The sequence below is a fragment of the Anabas testudineus genome, chromosome 2, assembly GCF_900324465.2.
Source record: "Anabas testudineus chromosome 2, fAnaTes1.2, whole genome shotgun sequence".
Classification (NCBI taxonomy): Eukaryota; Metazoa; Chordata; class Actinopteri; order Anabantiformes; family Anabantidae; genus Anabas; species Anabas testudineus.
The window spans coordinates 19,234,820-19,252,884 of NC_046611.1; the positions used below are offsets into that span (position 1 = coordinate 19,234,820).

The 18,065-nt window shown below is 39.8% G+C and overlaps 2 protein-coding genes across 4 annotated transcripts in view; one reads left to right on the forward strand and one right to left on the reverse strand.

Moving 5' to 3' along the window:
• The window catches only part of sh3kbp1 (SH3-domain kinase binding protein 1), a 28,726-nt gene extending 25,814 nt beyond the window's left edge, over positions 1-2,912 (reverse strand). Inside the window, exon 1 of one of the 3 annotated variants that reach the window (XM_026362011.2) lies at positions 2,709-2,912. In XM_026362011.2, the coding sequence (XP_026217796.1) occupies positions 2,709-2,712 (4 nt within the window). In that variant the 5' untranslated portion in view covers positions 2,713-2,912. Of the gene's footprint in view, positions 1-2,074; positions 2,446-2,708 lie in introns of those variants that run through there. The other 2 variants (XM_026362013.2, XM_026362012.1) reach the window with 2 other exon arrangements.
• A 3,937-nt stretch (positions 2,913-6,849) lies between these two features.
• tfr1b (transferrin receptor 1b) lies at positions 6,850-17,909 on the forward strand. The gene is given in 20 exon segments (XM_033326512.1): positions 6,850-6,922; positions 8,763-8,808; positions 8,982-9,195; positions 9,458-9,656; positions 10,257-10,394; positions 10,859-10,943; positions 11,200-11,322; positions 11,465-11,560; positions 11,672-11,811; positions 12,040-12,209; positions 12,318-12,437; positions 13,267-13,352; positions 13,469-13,529; positions 13,610-13,677; positions 13,763-13,830; positions 14,131-14,221; positions 14,703-14,870; positions 14,872-14,931; positions 15,020-15,169; positions 15,471-17,909. Coding segments are annotated over 19 exon segments (2,292 nt in total). The 5' UTR covers positions 6,850-6,922; positions 8,763-8,766; the 3' UTR covers positions 15,684-17,909.
• The last annotated feature ends 156 nt before the right edge of the window (positions 17,910-18,065 follow it).

The window sequence follows — 18,065 nt, forward strand, 5'->3', positions numbered from 1 at the left end:
GATGTTAATCCAAGATGTCAGTGCACACAGAATGCATTGAAACCTGGATGCTACTGGATCTCAGGCGGCTACTGATGAGCCCTTCCTGTGCAAAGATGCAGAAGCAGAGCCCGTGGAGTGTCGTTACGTCCCATCTGGCGTCCAGAGGAAAACATTGCGTGTTGAAGCAAAAAAAATATTCCAGGAAATACTTATTTATCTTTCATATGAATGTACTTTTCACCTAACCCCAACCCAGCTGGATTTGTAAAGGCGACCAAACCGACCACGTGTTGAGTGTTGATGACAATACGTCCCACATGCAGTCGCCACCTTTACCTTTAGCATTAGTATAAGACACATGAAGGAGTTACAAAGCGGCAGTATAATAATAATCATTTGCACCCGTTCAGTGAAATGAAATGATGCAACCCGTGTTAAACCCGAAGTCTGTGTGCAAGACTAAAAATGGCAGACACAAGACTTTGAAAAGAAAGGACTCAATATTTGAAAAACCTGCAGACAAAACAAAACTCCCACTCAAGCGACCCGAGAAACACACACACACACACACACACACACATGCACACGGGAACTGACTCAGGCCTGTAGCTGCCGCTGAACAGCTGCAGTCAGTTTAGATAAGAGGAAATCATACATAGAGACACACTGAACTCTGCAAACTCATGCTGACACTTCACTGGGTTCTAGCAGGCCGGTGTTCAGCTCTGTGTTTCGCCACTGATGATGTCAAGAGCAGCTGTGCGTTTCTGTCTGTACAACATTCACGCTGGACTGGAGTCCACTGGAATCCAAAGCCACCCACTCTGACTACGGATCAAATCACAGACTTCAGCAAATTCTCCCACATTAAAGGAAAATCCCAACTATTTTCTGCTCGTTGCACATTTTTTTGTGACTGTTTGGAATTTTCTCTACTCCCTCAACATGAAGTGTGGACTTCCCAGTCCTCCCAATATGCAGAAAGCCTTTCGATAAGAATGCTGTGCATTGTACTATTGTACTACAATGTGCTGTAGGTGGAGAACACAACAGACCGAAAGCAAAAAAGTGAGCTTGGGTGAGAGTGTTTTGGTTCCAGTTGAGAAAAGTGAATCATGTCTGTCGGCTCATTTGTACTCCTTCCTGTTAAGATGAATGACGACATAGAAACTGAGCTCTATTAAGGTGTTTCTCCTTGTCTCGCTGTTGAAGGTTTCTACTAAATGGTATGTCTTGGACCGAAGGGCCTTGGTACAGATCTTTGACACTGTTTTCTCATTAAAAACTGCTGCAACAGCAGAAGTAACGACAGCTAACCACTATTAGGTGTGATGTTTTATCTTCGGGTCTTAATTTTTACACCATCTCTACAAGCAATGTCAAGGTGCATTTGCTGTTTGGAGCCATCCAATGCTAGTTTAACATATTTCAGTTAAAGTTTCCTTTAACTCAGGCCACTTTATTTCATATGTCTTTATAGTCTAATGCACGTAATACAATTCAAAACAACTCTCCTGCCATAAAGTCTAAAGAGGTGTTAATTAAATCTGATGCCTTAGCAGTGAGGTGCAGTCAGTGTTTTACGGGACTGCACGATGTTCAGAGGCGTTTTCAACCTTCTGCACCGTGTTAGTACAGAGAAGACAAGATAGTGTTATTAGAAACACATTTCAGTATACTGTAATGTAGCCCAGTACAATGCTATCTTTAACAGTGACCTCTGTAATAATGGTGCGGGGACGTGGAGCAGTTGGTTTGCAGCCTTGGTGGCGGTGTGTGTAACTATGTGTTAATGTGAGTGTTACCTTTGAGCTTAGCTGTGCACTCTTTGTTTGCATGCAACAGAGACTGAGGACCCCTGCAAAGGAAGTAGATGAAAAAGCACACAGCGTGTATACAACTAATGACTGCCTCCATTACTGGCTGATATTTAGAGCATTCACCTGACCAATAAATCATTCATGCCTCTGTGATGACATTATCCAAAAGGACGTGAACAGATATGAACGTGCAAATATAAAGAGTCAGGACCAGAGAAAGGAAGCAGCTCCTGGCCCCAACATAACAAATGTGCACACATGCACTCGCTTACTTGATGACTCCTGCAGTTATAATGTATGCATTGTGTAAAAACAGCGCAGTGCTGTGGAAAACGATGGCGATGGTGAGGAGAGGGGTTCGCCACAGTCAGGCCCCCGGTTTCATCCACGCCGACGCGGAGCTGGAGCGGCTCAAACGACCGTGCAACACAACGGGGCAGACAAGTGGGACTGAACGTAAACGTGTCAGCATCTGCAACTCATCAACGTGACCCCGCCGCTTGTCTTCTGACTCGAGGCGGCTCGGCTCGGCTCGGCTCGGCTCTGCTCTGCACGCCCACGCGCCGCTTACTAATCATGTATGAAGCGTTTTTGGGGAACGTGCGAAAACGCAGCGCGACGCTTAAACCTGCAGCGGCCACTTCCAAACGGCTCGGCTTCGTATGAATGCCTGGTGTCAGGGGAGGTGAGGTGGGGAGGAGAGCAGAGGAGAGCAGAGAAAGAGAGAGAGAGAGAGAGAGAAAGAAAGAGAGAGAGAAGGAGAAGAGGGGAGGGAGGGGGAGAGACTCAACCCAGCGCGCATCTGGACCGGGCGTTCATTCCTCCCCATCCAGATGCGCAGAGGCGCTGGAGGCTATTTTGGGGCATTGTCCGCATAAAAAGCAGAAAGAAAGCACAGCATCTCACCCATTTATGTCTCCCGGCGTGTCGGTAGTGCTCCTGCAGGCTGGTTGCTAATGGGGAAGGTGGTTGTTTCAGGTATAGAGGGGGGTTTTGCACCGGACCGTGCCCCGGCCTCTTGCTCGTACTACAGCAGCGCTGGAACGGGAGGAGCGTCAGATGAAACCATATTCCTTCCTCTTTTTTTTTTTCTGTCCGGTGACACGACAGAGGAGGCAGAGCGAGTGCCCAGAAAACGGAAAAAGAGCTGATGAACAAATCTCTCTCTCTCTCTCTCTCTCTCTCTCTCAATGTCTTTGCTACCTTCAGGCGCACTGCGTAAATCCCGCTTTTCCAGTTTGCATTTCTATCATAGGCAGACATGAGCGCGGTGTGACGCACTCACAGCAGATGGTGGTGGCACAGCTACTCTGTGGTATGGGGCAGCAGACCTCAATGCTAAAAATAAGCTAGTGATAATTTGATTTCACCCAGCAAATAAGCTCTAACATGTTCAAGCTGTTTATGCTTGTGTCAGACACTTATTTTATTTTAATTTTTTTAAAATCTCATTTTATATTAAATTTCAATCAAATCTGAACATGCTAGTTCTGTCAGCTAGTGCATAGTTTAAATTAATGAATAAATTCACACTCTACATCTTTCACTTACATCTTCACTCATGCTACTGACTGCCACACTTTCCAACCTTCGTTTTTATTACGTACATTTATTTGAAATTACTAATAGCTCTTTCACATAAGGTTTCATGTAAAAACCTACAACTGGTTCATGAAGTTATAAAGCAACTTTGATTTTTGACATGCTGATGAAATTTCCCAGGTTATGCAGTCAGTTTAGAAAAGTTACAATCCAGAAGTTCTGCTTGTGATTTAGCCTAATATTTTGTGATCTGTGTCCTCGATGTGGCTTCACACAACCCACTACTTTTACTTAAGTAGAAGTGAATACTGTAGGCTACTGCAGTTATAATGTTTGTACTATCTTCTTAGGTACCTATACATACAGAATATACAAGACACGTTGAGTAAGATATTGTGTAGCCTAATACAAATATTAATTTTAAATACACATTTAAAATAAATCAGATTATAATAGAAAATAAAAACTGTACAACAAAATGATGGTCTATGTAAACTGAGTATTTTAGAGAATGGATATTAAATGCAAAGTAAGCACAACACAAAGTCTAATCAAACACATTAACAACTTTAATTACATACTTTTTAAATTAATTATGTAAAAGTTGTATATCCTGTTATTGCATATCTTTTATTATTGCCTTTTATCTTTTATGCATTGTAAAGCAAAATCAGAACCACATCACTCTACCACTTTTTCGAGAAAAGTTTGTCCTTGTTTTACTTAGAGCGTCATTATTTCCAACTGTCATTGAAGGTAGCATAGGTTTGAGCTCAAAGCCCCGCACCTATGTACCCCAAATCTCGCGATAATTACACCCACTATATATATGGCATCAAACTGAGTTTATACTGACTTGATCTCCATCTGAGTAACATATCTTATGGGGTGGTCAGATTGTTTTAGTTTACATTAAAAAAAAACTGTAGATGTAATCAGTTCATGGAAACCTTAAATACAAAAACTCTGTATCTCTCTCTCTCTCACACACACACACACACCATGCTGAGCCCTGCAGTGTTGTTGTCCCCTTGATCAGTCCACATGCAGGGGAGAATGTGCTGGTGGCAGCGGAAAGAGGGCGGCGAAATGATGCAGCAACAGAGCAGAGAAAAAAAAGAGATGAGGAATTTAGATTTTTCCACAATCAGCCGTCATTTTAGTGGAGCACAGTGATAGAACAAGCTGCTTTATAGAAAACAAGGAAGCTCTGATATACTCAACTGTCCAGAAAAGTGTAAATGGTTCTCACGTATCTGTGGTGCAACAGATACTTACCTGACCTTGACTTTAATGACGCCAGCATCATATTGAATTGACAAATAAGAGTGTCGACCTTCTAAAGGCACGAGTCCTTATGTGAAAAAATGGCCAAGTCGTGAGCTTAGTTAAAAGCTAATAAACACAAAAAGAAGAATAAAAAATCCCAAAAAGGAAACTAATGATGGTAAAATTAATGTAGTGGTGTAAAAGTACAATATTTTCCTCTGACTTGTAGTGTAATAAAAGTAAAAGTAACATAAGATGGACATACAGTAAAGTACAAGTACCTCAAAACTGTAGTGTTTACACTTCATGAAGTTTTAAAAGTGTGTCATAGGTGAGAAAAGTAGCACGGGCTCATTTACTAAGAAAAGGTACATTAACTGAGTGTTGTTAGGAGCAGAAATTCAAAAAAGTACATTACTTAAGTACAGATTTTAGGCTACCGTTTCTATCCCACCTCAATTCACAGATCAATACTATAGTCACTCCATATCATTTACTGTATACAGTACATGTCCCTGCAGTTTCCTTGACAAGTCACTGTGATGTTATGAACAAAACATACAATTAGAAAATGAAATATGCATCATTAAACATTAAATGACTGAACAGCAGCCTACAAAAGGAAGTTCAAAAAGGGCATTGCAACCAACCAGCCTGCAGAACTGATGTGTTAATGCATTCATTATTATCTAAAAATGTAATGCTGTATTACTGACATGGTGAGAAGTTATATGTTGTTTTTAGTGGTTTGGTCCAACAGGCAGCCAAAAAAATCCATCTGCCAGGCGTGTAAGCAACATGCCTAACTTCTGTATGATCAGTCCCAAGATATGATGACTATGACGTGTAAAAAGTAAAATATGTGATATTTTGGTAACTGCTCTCACATATCCTCTCAAAACCATCTGTGCTGTTAGTCTGCTTTAGGAGACACACATTGTTTTCTGTTGCAGAGATGGAGGATAATGTCTCCTGAGATGAGAAGTAATTTTAACACAAAGCACAAAGGTGACACCATCTGGGACACTGTTGCTAGTGCATGATGTGCTCAGTCCCAATTAAATCTTCCCACATGTGGAACACCACAAACACACATACACAGTGAGAAGCCTTAGTGGGGACACATTATTTCTAGCGCGTTGCAGTCCAGCAATTTAAATTTAGGGTATAACCATGTTTTTTTTTCTGATAGACCACTTTCACAACACAACACGTGTAGACCTACTTAAGCACAGGTTTAGATATCGTTACTTTACTCAATGCTTTGTACTAGCATCTCTCATTATTTTGCTTATGACCTCTTATAATATAGCACTGTGTAGCTCGGGTCCGTGGTTTTTAGCAGATTCTCCCCGTAAACCTCTGAGGTTTTATTTACCTAGCAGTTTCAGTATCAGATCATGAAATGTTAAAATTCCCCTAATTTGTGGCGACAGTGACAGATAAAAATCTCATGAGAAAAAAAATGACACAAACAAACTGTCAGAAATAGTAAAACATTTCCACCTTTTCTGACATACTTTTCCTCCCTGATAAATTGAATAAATTCCCTTGACTATTGCTACTGACTCAAACGTCTCTACAGGCCCACCATACTACTTTATTTAGTACACCACAGTCCAGCTCTGCACTTTGACAGATGACTGGTAACCAAACCATCTGTACTACCACTACTGAGTAAGATCATATTTCTGTAAATATCTTCCTTCGCAGGATGTGGTGGTTACAGAAAAATAATTTCCTACCTGAATAGATTGTTGGTGAAGATAAGCAGTCTGAGAAGTGTTTCCTTCACTCTCTTATGTCAGAGTAAAACTTGAAGCCTTTCACACATAACTGATGCTGTTGATAGCATATTCTGCTTGTTCATCACAGAAATTAACTACAGGAAAAAGAGTGTGCGGTTGGGTAAACGTCCAACAATGCCAACGGCAAATAAGACATAAATAGACTAAAATGTGTTTATTTGGTTGCTGATGTTAAACTGGGTTATAGAGTCCACAGAATTGGCAAAAGCAAGAGCAGGAAAACAGGAAAAGAACACAGAGAAAAGTATTTGTATCTGCGTGCAACGACACAATAAATAATAATAATAATAATAATAATAATAATAATAATAATAATAATAATAATAATAATAATAATAATACATTAATTTAAGGGACCCCTGGTCAGTTTGCTTCCGCCCCCAACTACGTCACTTCGCCCGCGCAGGGCGACGTATGGCGAGATGACGTAAAGCGGAAGCGCTGCAGCGGCAGAAAGACACCGAGCAGCAGGGCGTCAGGTTGGAGAGTACCTGCGGCAAGGTGAGTTAGGCCTACACTACCTATTTCCATCCATTATTTATTCTTTTCTGGGTTATAAAGTTAGTGTAGTGTAGTTTTGCTTCGAGTCCTTTGTCGCTAGTCAAACTCCCGAGAACACACAAGGGGAAAGCACCTCGCTAATCCATGATGCTGTCAATCATCTTTAACGATGATTCCTAGCACCGGTGTGCATCGACACCAGGTCAAAACAAAGTGTTTCCATGCGAAATGGTCCAGTTCTGTGTTTTATTCGTTCGTTTGTTTCGTGTTTGTAAATGTGCGTGAACATGGAGGCTTGTGATGCTTTCAAAAAAATCTCTCCAAATGTTAAAAATAGCCCAAGTTAATATGTGTAATATTGTATCTGACAGCAGTTTAATAATACCTGTTTGGTGGGGATCAGCTTTCATGTGCAGTCGCAGCATGATGCAACTTCCTCATGTCCTCCAAAGCGAATTGCTAACCTCTTATACTGTTATTTATTTATTTATATATAATATATGGCAGAAGCTCATAAATGCATGAGGAAGTTTTGTATTTTATAAGAATGTAGCTCCAGAGCTAGATGATCAGTAACCTATCATGGTTACCAGCCAGCCCGCATGGTGGGTGGAAAGGCAGCTCGGCTTGTTAAAAAGGCCGGCTAATACTGGGTTTTTAGGTTGATGTGAGAGGGATTAAGTCCTCTACATTCACCAACTTCAGTCAGTGTGCCACAATATTTTAGCTTGGTTGAACTTAACTGATCTTCTAATGGCCAACAACGTTTCCTCCTTCTCTCACTCACAATGGTGCTTTCCAGTAAAGTGGTAGGGTTACTACGCCTTGCATCATTTCCTGAATCTTTAAGGAAGCAGACATACCTGAAAATACAGATTATCAGTCCGTCTCCATCTGTTTATAGTTTAAATAAAACTGAACAGAATGAATTGTTATGAGGAAACGATATCTGGAGGTCACATTTTCCAAGAACTGTCTGACTCGTGTCTTTGTGTCAAACGAGTTGTTAAAAGTTACTCAAGACTTTTGAAAATTTGCATTGAGATAGGAGCCCCTAATGGCACTGAAGAAAGCATTCATTAATGATTAAATAATAATTAATAGTTTGTAACTATTAATGTTACTTAAAAAAGAACTGTTTATTTGAGAGTTGCAGGTTTAATCCCTGTTGATCACCTAATTAATGAAATGACTAATCACTGGAGCTCTAATCCGTTAAGCTGGTGGTTCTTAACTTGATTCTTAAATTAATCATTTCGTTTGCCACAATTCCCTGAAGCTCTAAGTAATGTTAAAAATCTCATGAGATTATTAAATGCTAGATTTGTAATTTTGTGTTTTATAAAAATACAATATTTTAATACAGATTTTTTTATAATGACGGTGTAATTATATTTCTTTTTTTTTTTTTTTTTGGACACAGTGTTCTAGTCCTAATTGTTTTGTACAAACTTCAGTGATATCTCTCATCATATACAAAACAAATCCATGTACTGTGTATATACTGTAAAATCTGGTCTCGGATGCTGTTGGTGCTGTAAATGTTTCTGTGTCAGGAAATGCGTATCTGCCTGTTTACAGAGAAAACACTCTTCACACTCAGACCATAGAGCAACATTTAATGGCCGTTTGAATAGCAGCTCTGTTACAAACCTGACTCACCACATGCACTCGCTGCTCCTGCCCTCTCTTACTCCCTCCCTGCATCTTTTTCTGTCTCTCCCTCTCTCCCTGATTCCTTTGCTCTTTTTTTTTATCCTATTTTCAACTCGCCTTTTGCATGCGCTTTCCTTATTTTTCGCTCACAATCTCGTCTTTTTCTACCACCTTCTGTTTTTAGAATAATGACAGCGATGGATCGAGTGAGGTCAGCATTTAACAGCATGGTGAGTTTTTGCTATTTACATTACACTTTTTATTTTATTTTATAAATAAATGTTTTATAAATTGGACCTTTCTAAGTACCTGGCGACTCATTGTTTCTTGCAGCTGCTGTAGCAGGTATGCATTTCTCATAGTTTTCCCTCTTATCTCCTCCGGTCTTTGCTTCTCTCTCCAGTTCAAAAGTGAGCAGTACAGCAGGTTCACTTTGCAGCGGGCGGAGGATGGAGAACGACACGTTGAGGTCAAACTGTCGGACGATGCTACAGATGACAGCAGAGAGGTCGAGGGCCAGGCGGGGGGCTCTCCAACCTTCAGGCCAGCACCTCAGCATCAGAGCAGGCGTAAAATGTGTTACCTGGCTCTGGGATTCCTGCTGATCTTTGTCACTGGTAGGTTTTTGATTTATCACGTTAGTGTTTCCTCTTTCGCTGTCTGTATTCTTTGTAACAAATCAGTGTGACACATTCAAACGTACTGGGCCTGTAGCTAAGAGTTATTTTCGGTTAAGTAGAAGAATAGGATAGTAGTAGTTCACACGCTTCTGTATGAGCGATGGGATAATTCAGTCTTCTCTCTCTTTAACACACATTTGGTTCATTTTGTTTCTCCATGTAACCAGTTTCTGGTGTCTCTGTCCTGTTTGTCCTCCAGGCTACCTGGTTGGTTACATAAGTCACCGTAAGCCATGGGTGGAGCCTGAGAGCTGTGACACACACCTTGAGACTGAAAATGCACTGAAGAGCACGACAGCTGATGTTGAACCGCCTCCAGAACTTCAGCTGAACTGGAAAGACATCACCCAACTCCTGACACAGAAACTCACTAGTCAGACCTTTGAGAAGACTTTAAGGTAAACTGTTATGTGCATGCCCTCAGAACACACGCAATGATTTAAGCACCGACCACAATCTGCCCATTATGTTAGAGACAAGAGAATATCTACACTACGGTGGTGGCGTGTGACAGTTGCTTGTTTTGTTTTTAGCCTCTTTGTGGTCATATTGTATCTCTTTGTAGTGGTTTTGTGAGTCACATATCCTACCACTTTTGAGTTAGAGGAAAAAGAAAATCATAATTCTCCTCCTGCAGCCTCATGAAAACCTTTTTAAACACTCACTACATTATTTCAAAAATGTTTTATCTCAAAGCAGCCAAACTAATCTGCACACAAACAGTGTCTTCACCTGACAAACTAGGGATGAGAGTTGGATAATAGCACTATATTCTAAAGCCCTAAGATCACTTTGGCCTCGTCAAGGTGACAACACTTTCATACAGTAAAATATTTTTTCTTGGTTTCCAAGAAACACGGTGGTTGGCATTTAAGTATGTTACGTTCCTTTTGAGTTGAAGGGTTGAAGGCTGTTGAGTCATATTTTGGTCTGCACATGAAACACTCATTTAGCAAAAAGGAACTGTGAGGGGAAATTTGACTTGCTCTTCTTTGCAGGGACTTTGATTCGAAAAAGCGTTCAGCAGGAAGTGAAGAAGATATGACTCTGGCAAACAACATCTTTGACAGATTTGAGAAACTAGGCATGGATCCCTGGACTGACATTCACTTTGTCCAGCTTCAGACACCAGACAGGTTGACACACACACATTTATTATTTTTTTTTTTTACTGTACTTTATTTTTTAACTAGACTGTACTGTATTTTTTACTTTTACTAGCCGTATTGAAGCACGTTAAACTATAACATTGCTTCTCTCTTATGTCCTCCATCTTCCATGACTATCCCAGAGTCTCAGGAGCATTTTGTCCTGTTTCTGCTTTGATCATTTTACTGTAAAATCTTCTCGATCCAAACCTTCATGCTTCATGATCAGCAATTTTATGATTATTTCCTTAGAATTCCCTCAGTTATTTCCACAAATAGCTATTTAATGTGGTACTATTACAAAATAATTAGACAGTAGCAACAAGCTTTTTTATTTTTTTAGTTGAGCAGTAAATTCCTCTGTACCACTTTGCATAGGTTTCAGTAAACATAAAAGAAAACAAAGAAAGCCAAAATGATACCATAACAAGATTTCACTCTGTCATTCGCAGAGAGTGCGCAAACCGTGTCATTTTTGGTTCACATGTCTTTGAGCCTGCGGGGTATCTGGCCTACAGTGCTCCTGGGCATGTTCAGGTGGGTCTACTTAGTTTAAATTAAAGACACATTTACACGTCAATAGTACAATATTGTTTTCTCACCTTATGTTTCTAGTTTTGTTCTAGATGTACAGGACTTAAGCCAAAATACTCAAGTCGTCCTGTATTTGTATTTACATCTCAGTTTTTTCTTTAAAAGTGGGTCTGTTGTGTTTTTTTGTTTGCATGTTTATAAGCTGTTTCTCCTTTTGTGAAACGTTGAATGTTGTGGCCTGTTTGCCTTGTTAACATAGGGAACGTTGGTGTATGGAAACTACGGTCGTCAGGAAGATCTAGATGTTCTGCAGAACAAGGCTCTTGAGCTGAAAGGTTCCGTGTTGCTGCTCCGAAGTGGAAATATCAGTTTTGCAGAGCAGGTACCGTCTGGTTTAAGGTGCTCTCATGTTGCGTATCGGATGTATCTGTTCCATTGTTAGCAGAGAACAATATCTCACATCCTTTTCTTTTTTTCTTTTTTTCTTTCTTTTATTTCTTTTGTTTGGCATTATGTTTTTTTAGGTGGATAATGCTGCAACAAAGGGGGCATCTGCTGTTCTAATCTACCCCGATGTTCAAGATTACAAGTATCTAGCAGACACAGCCCTCTACGGACATGTGAGTTGGAACATAATAGGAGATTATTATCATAGAACATTATTGAACAAAGTGGCCTCACTCTGGAGCACAGTGGATTTGTGTCTTAATACTGTATTTTGTCCTTTTCAGGTCCATCTGGGATCAGGTGACCCTTACACCCCTGGATTTCCATCTTTCAATCATACACAGTTTCCCCCAACTCAGTCGTCCGGTCTTCCCAAAATCCTAGCCCAGACCATCACGGCAAACATGGCTTCTACTATACTGAAGTAAGATGCACACACACACACACACACACATATGCCACATATTCTCACAATAAAAAAAGGATGTTGGATGTTTACTAATTCAGTGGTATTTGTTGAATCTAACATGTCAGTGAACAAGCAGTTTATTCTTACTGTGTCTACCTTTTAAAAATCTCAACGTCAATATAATGTTAATGAGTTTGTATTTGATTTCTTATCACCTCACCTGTCTCTCATTGTCTCTTGCAGGGAAATTGGTGGCCCCGAGTCAAATGCAAATAGTGGTTTTAAAGGTGGTTTGCCGTCGGTGTCTTACCAACTAGGAGGCACCAAGAACATCAGTGTTAACGTGAACAATGTGCTGGTCAACAAGGAGATCCACAATGTTTTCGGAGTGATCAAAGGATTCACTGATCCTGGTAGAGTCAACCTTTTGCATGCATTATACACACTGGAACTATTTCTTTTTCTTCATTGTGTTACATACAGTCGTGATGGTTTTGCGTTTTTGTTTTGCAACTCTGCAGATCGCTACGTTGTCCTGGGAGCTCAGAGAGACGCCTGGGGGAATGGTTATGCTAGAGCTGCTGTTGGAACCTCTGTGCTGATAGAGTTGGCCAAGGCCATTCGCGAGATGGTGGAGAAAGGTAACAAATATAATACTTTTTGAACTCAATATCGGTGTCCTGGAAACATGGCGACATTCTTATGAACTTGATAACTAATGATACATAATAGAAATAAACACCAAAGTAGATGATTTGAAGCACCTGTAGATGTTGATTATGGAATATTGATTCTCCTTAATACTTGAAGCTGTACCAAGGATTCTCCTTAATACTTGAAGCTGTACCAAATACAGGTATGTTGATACCTTCTGTGTAGCATTCAAATACTTCACCATCTCTCTGCCTACACTCTGTGCTACCAAAGTACCTTCCTGTTTGGAAATCAGTCTGATATGAGTATTTTTAAGAATCGCAGCTGTGGGTTTTAGGAAAGGAATTAGCAGTGATGCCACCATGATGATGGCGTGACAATTTAGAGGCTTCATTATCTGTTATTGTTGAATCATATGATGACGACACGGTCAAAAAAGAGGCATTATTTCATTTATCAAGGATGAAAAAGCTAAGTTACAATCTTTACTCCTGTGTGGTGGTTTTGTAACAACTTGCAACCCACTCCTGCTGAGGCATTTGTTATTGAGGAACATTTTGTTTCCTTGTAAGATAAAACTCGAAAACATGCAGGGTTGTCAAGGACACCAATGTTTCTGTGATCTGCTTTGGTTTTGTTGTTGCTGTATTGTTGTATTGTGTTTTAAGAAGATTTAATTTACAGATTTTTCACCTGTTGTGATTTGCCTTTTTTGTTTTGCTGTTTGCAGTTGAGAGGCACCACTAAGTACCGCAGTGCCATCATTTGCTCAGTCATCGTTATATCAACGGTGTAATTTTTGTGTGTGTTTTTCAGATGGATTCAGGCCAAAGAGAAGCCTTGTGTTTGCAAGTTGGAGCGCTGGAGAGTATGGAAGTGTTGGCGCCACCGAGTGGTTGGAGGTGAGAACTGAATGCCTGATAAATGTGCACAAGGAGACAAGTCTCAGCGTATTTTCATAATGTCTGATTGTCTTTTGTATATTTCTAATTTTTTATTTTATTTTATTTTTTTGAAGAGTCGCATGTCCTCTGACAAAAGCGTATTTACCTACATAAGCCTGGATGGAGTGGTCATGGGTATGTAGAGTACGCACACCTTATTTCTCTGCATTTGAATGGTTAAAATTGTGAATAGACTGGATACATTTCCTCACCAGGTCGTGGGAGCTTCATGGCCTCAGCAAGCCCAATGCTCTACAAACTCATTGAGAACACAATGAAAGAGGTAATGACAGTACATAAATTACACAGATGCATGCTAATCCTGACTTTGTACAAACCATGGGAATTTTATTGCTTTGTCCATACAGGTGCAAAGTCCCCTCGGTTCTGACACGTTATATGATATGATGGGAAAAAACAAGTGGGAAGCAAACGTGTAAGTAGAAACCTATCACTGTTTTGTTTTGTTTTGTTTGTTTGTTTGTTTGTTTGTTTGTTTGTTTGTTTGTTTGTTTTAAATAAAATTAATATTAAGATTGAGGTTCAGCTTGGCAATTTTAAATGATTATACTCTGACCAGGCTTTTATGCCAGAGGAAGCATCCTGGTGCTACAGACACATTTCAGTCCAGATCTAAGACGGTTTTAAGACTTTTTGTCACTAGAAAGGTCTCATTAAGATTGTATTAGTCTTATAGCTGCTTTATGTACAATAATTTTACTATTTTATTGTGCAGTCTGAGGCCCATGACGATAGATGATCCTGCCTATCCCTTCCTGGCCTTCTCCGGGATTCCGTCCATCTCTTTTCACTTCATCACTCCCAATGTGAGTCTAATTAAACATCAGTGATTATTTTCATGATGGTTTAAAGCATGCTAAAATGCCAGCATTTATTGAATTCAGCATGTTGTACATGAGGACTTGATGTCTTTTGACATCTCATATGTTGATAACGTTTTTGGTTTTGGTCTGGTTGACAAAAAAAACATTTAACTTTTCTCTATTTTGTGACTTTTTAAAGACTAAGCTATTAAATTATAGTGAAAGCGTCTTTGTAGAAGTGCGAAGTCTGTTTTTGTTGTTTACTGTACGAGTTAATATGTGATTATAATGAAAGGAGGGTAAAAGCTTATTTTGACAAAATCAACTACAACACATTTCTACCTAAGCACAGATACTAGTGCGCATTGTTAATGTAATTGTTTGCATGTCCGCTAGTTGACCGACATCTGGTTGCTTCTGGTGTCAAACCTGTAAACCCTTTGTCTTGTATTGAACCCCCTCTTCACTTGTTTGTGCTTGGCAGACTGAGTACTACACTTACTATGGTACCAACCTAGACAACATGGATCACCTCAATTACCAAACCAACCATCGCACCAGTGAAATGACGGCGGTGGCGGCACAGTTTGCAGGACAGATGGCATTGCGACTTGTCCACGACCACATGCTCAGTCTGGACGTGAGCCGGTACAGAAGGTGTCCTTAACAAGGCTGTGGCCAAAGTCTTCCGACACATTAACCAGCTCCTACAGGTCCATCTCCCACTTTTCCTCTGTATTAGACATGTTATAGGTGTGCGTGTGTGTGTATTTATATTAGATCTTCTTTGTTTTTCTGTAGTCTGGTCAGCTAAAAGATGTGAGCCCCTACTGGCTGAGCCGTGCACGAGGCTCCTTCCAACGAGCTGCTGACAGCATCAACAATGCCATAGACAACACCGACTTGAACGACAAGGAGGCCTGTCGGATCCTCAATGACAGGATTATGAGGGTAAGATACATCTTGTGACAATTCCACACTAAGATACACACTATATACTATTTAAAAAGTGTGGTGACCAATTCCATTCTGAACTTGATAAAAGCTGGATGTGTGGTTATTAGAAACGTGAGATATTGAAGGGATTTCTTACTTCCCCTGGTTATGTTTACAATACTACTGCAGTAACAGCCCCTCACTTGTAGTCGTTGGCCAAGTGAAAACAAGATTTGGTGTTGAATCGTAATTGAAAGTGAGGTTACACTGAGGTTATGGTCAACACCACACACAAATTATCTTTGAATCATTCTAGGTTGAACACACCCTCCTCTCTCCATATGTATCCCCCGTTGAGACCCCCTACCGTCACCTCCTGCTGGGCCGGGGCTCCCACACTTTGGCATCCATCGCTGAGACCACCGACATGGAGCAGCTCCGCACCCAGCTGGCCCTGGCCACCTGGAACCTGCAGGGCTGTGCCAACAACATGGTGGGAAACATCTGGGATATCGACAACGAAATTTAAAGAGTTTTGAGGTGTTCTATGTCTGTGTGTCTGTGTGTGTGTGTGTGTGTTTGTGTGTGTGTTTGAAATGAGTTTTTTCTTTATTTTGGTGAATTGTTGCTCCAGTATCAGCAATTAATCACAAGCTGTCAATCAGAGGTCCCATCCTATAAATACAGGCATTCATTCAGTTCTTTGCAGTAACCTCTTACCATCAAATCACTGAAAAATCTTATTTATACTGAAGTTCTTTTTCTTTTTTTTTTTCTTTTTTTTAATCAGTGGCAGCGCCCACTATAAAGTTGTCTTTCTATATGATGTTATCGGAAGCAGTGCCTTCCATAATTATGACGGTTATACTGTCTGATTCAACAGCAGCATCTGCTACACAAATGACTCCTCAACTGTTGCTGACAAAATGGACCCCTGATATTTGTAGAGATTGACATGATTTGGACGGTATGAACCACTGTAAAAGTAATGTTTATTTAAAAGATTTTTTTTTTCCCCAGTGCAGAGTCTGGCACTATTACAACTACTTCTGTCTGGATGTTAGGAAGTTTTAATCTAAATACCACAAGGCCAGACATAAATTGTGTCTAACGTGATTTATTCTGCACTTTAGGGCAGGATGAATACTAAATTAAATCCCCCTTTACCGCAACTTAGCTGACTGATTACATAATTTGCAAGAAAGCCATTTATGTTGCACAGTCTACTTTGGAGCAGTTACTCTGTTAAAGTTATCGGGAGCAGGGTCTTCCATAATTAAAACCCATTATCGGGAGCAGTGCCTTCCATAATGACAAGCATTGATGGTAGTTTTTGTCTACCAGTGTGTAATCACGTGTGTTTTACAGTAAATGTGTATTTATCGAGAGCAGTGTCTCTCATATTTCACTTCAAGAGTGGAACAACTTATCGGGTACAGTGTTTCCCAGAGTTTTATACTTGAAATATTTGTTTTCTTTATTTTTGAATTGTGTGTGTGTGTGTGTGTCCCACTGACCTCCAGAAACTGTGTTTTTCTGATTTCTTTCTGTTTTGCTTGTGCTTATAGTTTTGATTCATACTATGGCGTTAACTCAGCAGTCTGATCAGAGTCTGATCAGCCCCATTTCAACAGGATAACCACACATTATCACAGGAACAGGTGGAAAATGACACTTTCACTGTGCTCCTCTATAATTTAAATCATGTTAACTGTTGGAAAATTACAGGATAGGTTCTATAATAGATGTTCGGTAGTACAGAGCCAGAATAGAAAACCAAAAGCCACCTCATTAGAACAAGAGTCAGAATTACAGGTGTCGTAAGTCATTCAAATCTTAACACACACATGTGAAAAGCTATTAAACATATATAAACCCACTTGGAATTTATTAACTTCCTGACTATCATCAGGTTTTTAAGTTTACCTCAGCACCAGTGTAATCCAGTGGTAGCTTTAATGGATGGCTTTAATTATTTTACACCAGTCGTCTTGGTTCCAAAAAAGGCTGATATGTGGGATGAATTTTATTTAAGTTTATTACTTCTTTAAAAAGCAGGAGTATGGGCAGCTCTTAAATGCAACTTGTAGTGGTGAAAAATGATCCACATACTCGTTCAAGGCGGGAGTAAGATCACTGATCAGAGCATCTCACTTTCCCTAGAGAATTACATTCAGTTCAGCGAGGCTTCTTTGTTTTAGTTTAGTTTTTTATCGTCCTGAAGCAACTCAATACACACATACTGAAGAATCTTTAAATGCACTGTAGACATTGTAGATGGCAACAGATGAAGCCTCCAAACATTTGTTGTTTCTCTCTGGTGTTCATGATGTTAGAAAAACATAGATGCTATACTATTTACTGTATGAATTCACTCCTAAACTGTCATTGCGTGCATTTTAATTATTCATTCCTCTTTGCTGCATGTTACATTAAGAAACCTCTCAAATATTATCTACCAAAAAAAGTGCTTTATTTTACTTCAGCATACCCTCAGTAAGTATCAGACTATCCATGTTTCGTCACTATTCAGATTACTGGAAGATATTTCGTGCCATATTTGTTCTGTTGATCTCGTGACTGTTTTACTTTCCTACATTTGTTACGAGAATAAAAAACGAAATGTCTGAATGCTGAAAATGCATGGATTGTCTACTCCCTGTGTTCATTTACATAACCTGATAAGTATGATTTCTGTGATTCCCATGTTTTAATATATAGTAGAAGTGTAATAAACCTTTTGGCTAAACATCCAGTATGTCTCAGTTTTTATTATTGTAGTAGAGGTTAAACACTGAAATTCACTGCAGATGCTTCATGTTTACTTTTCTGTCTTTCTTTTGACATTTTTACCTACAGAGTCCTTCTATTTTTTTGAATTCACATCCTCTTTGCTATCTTTCTTTGCTAG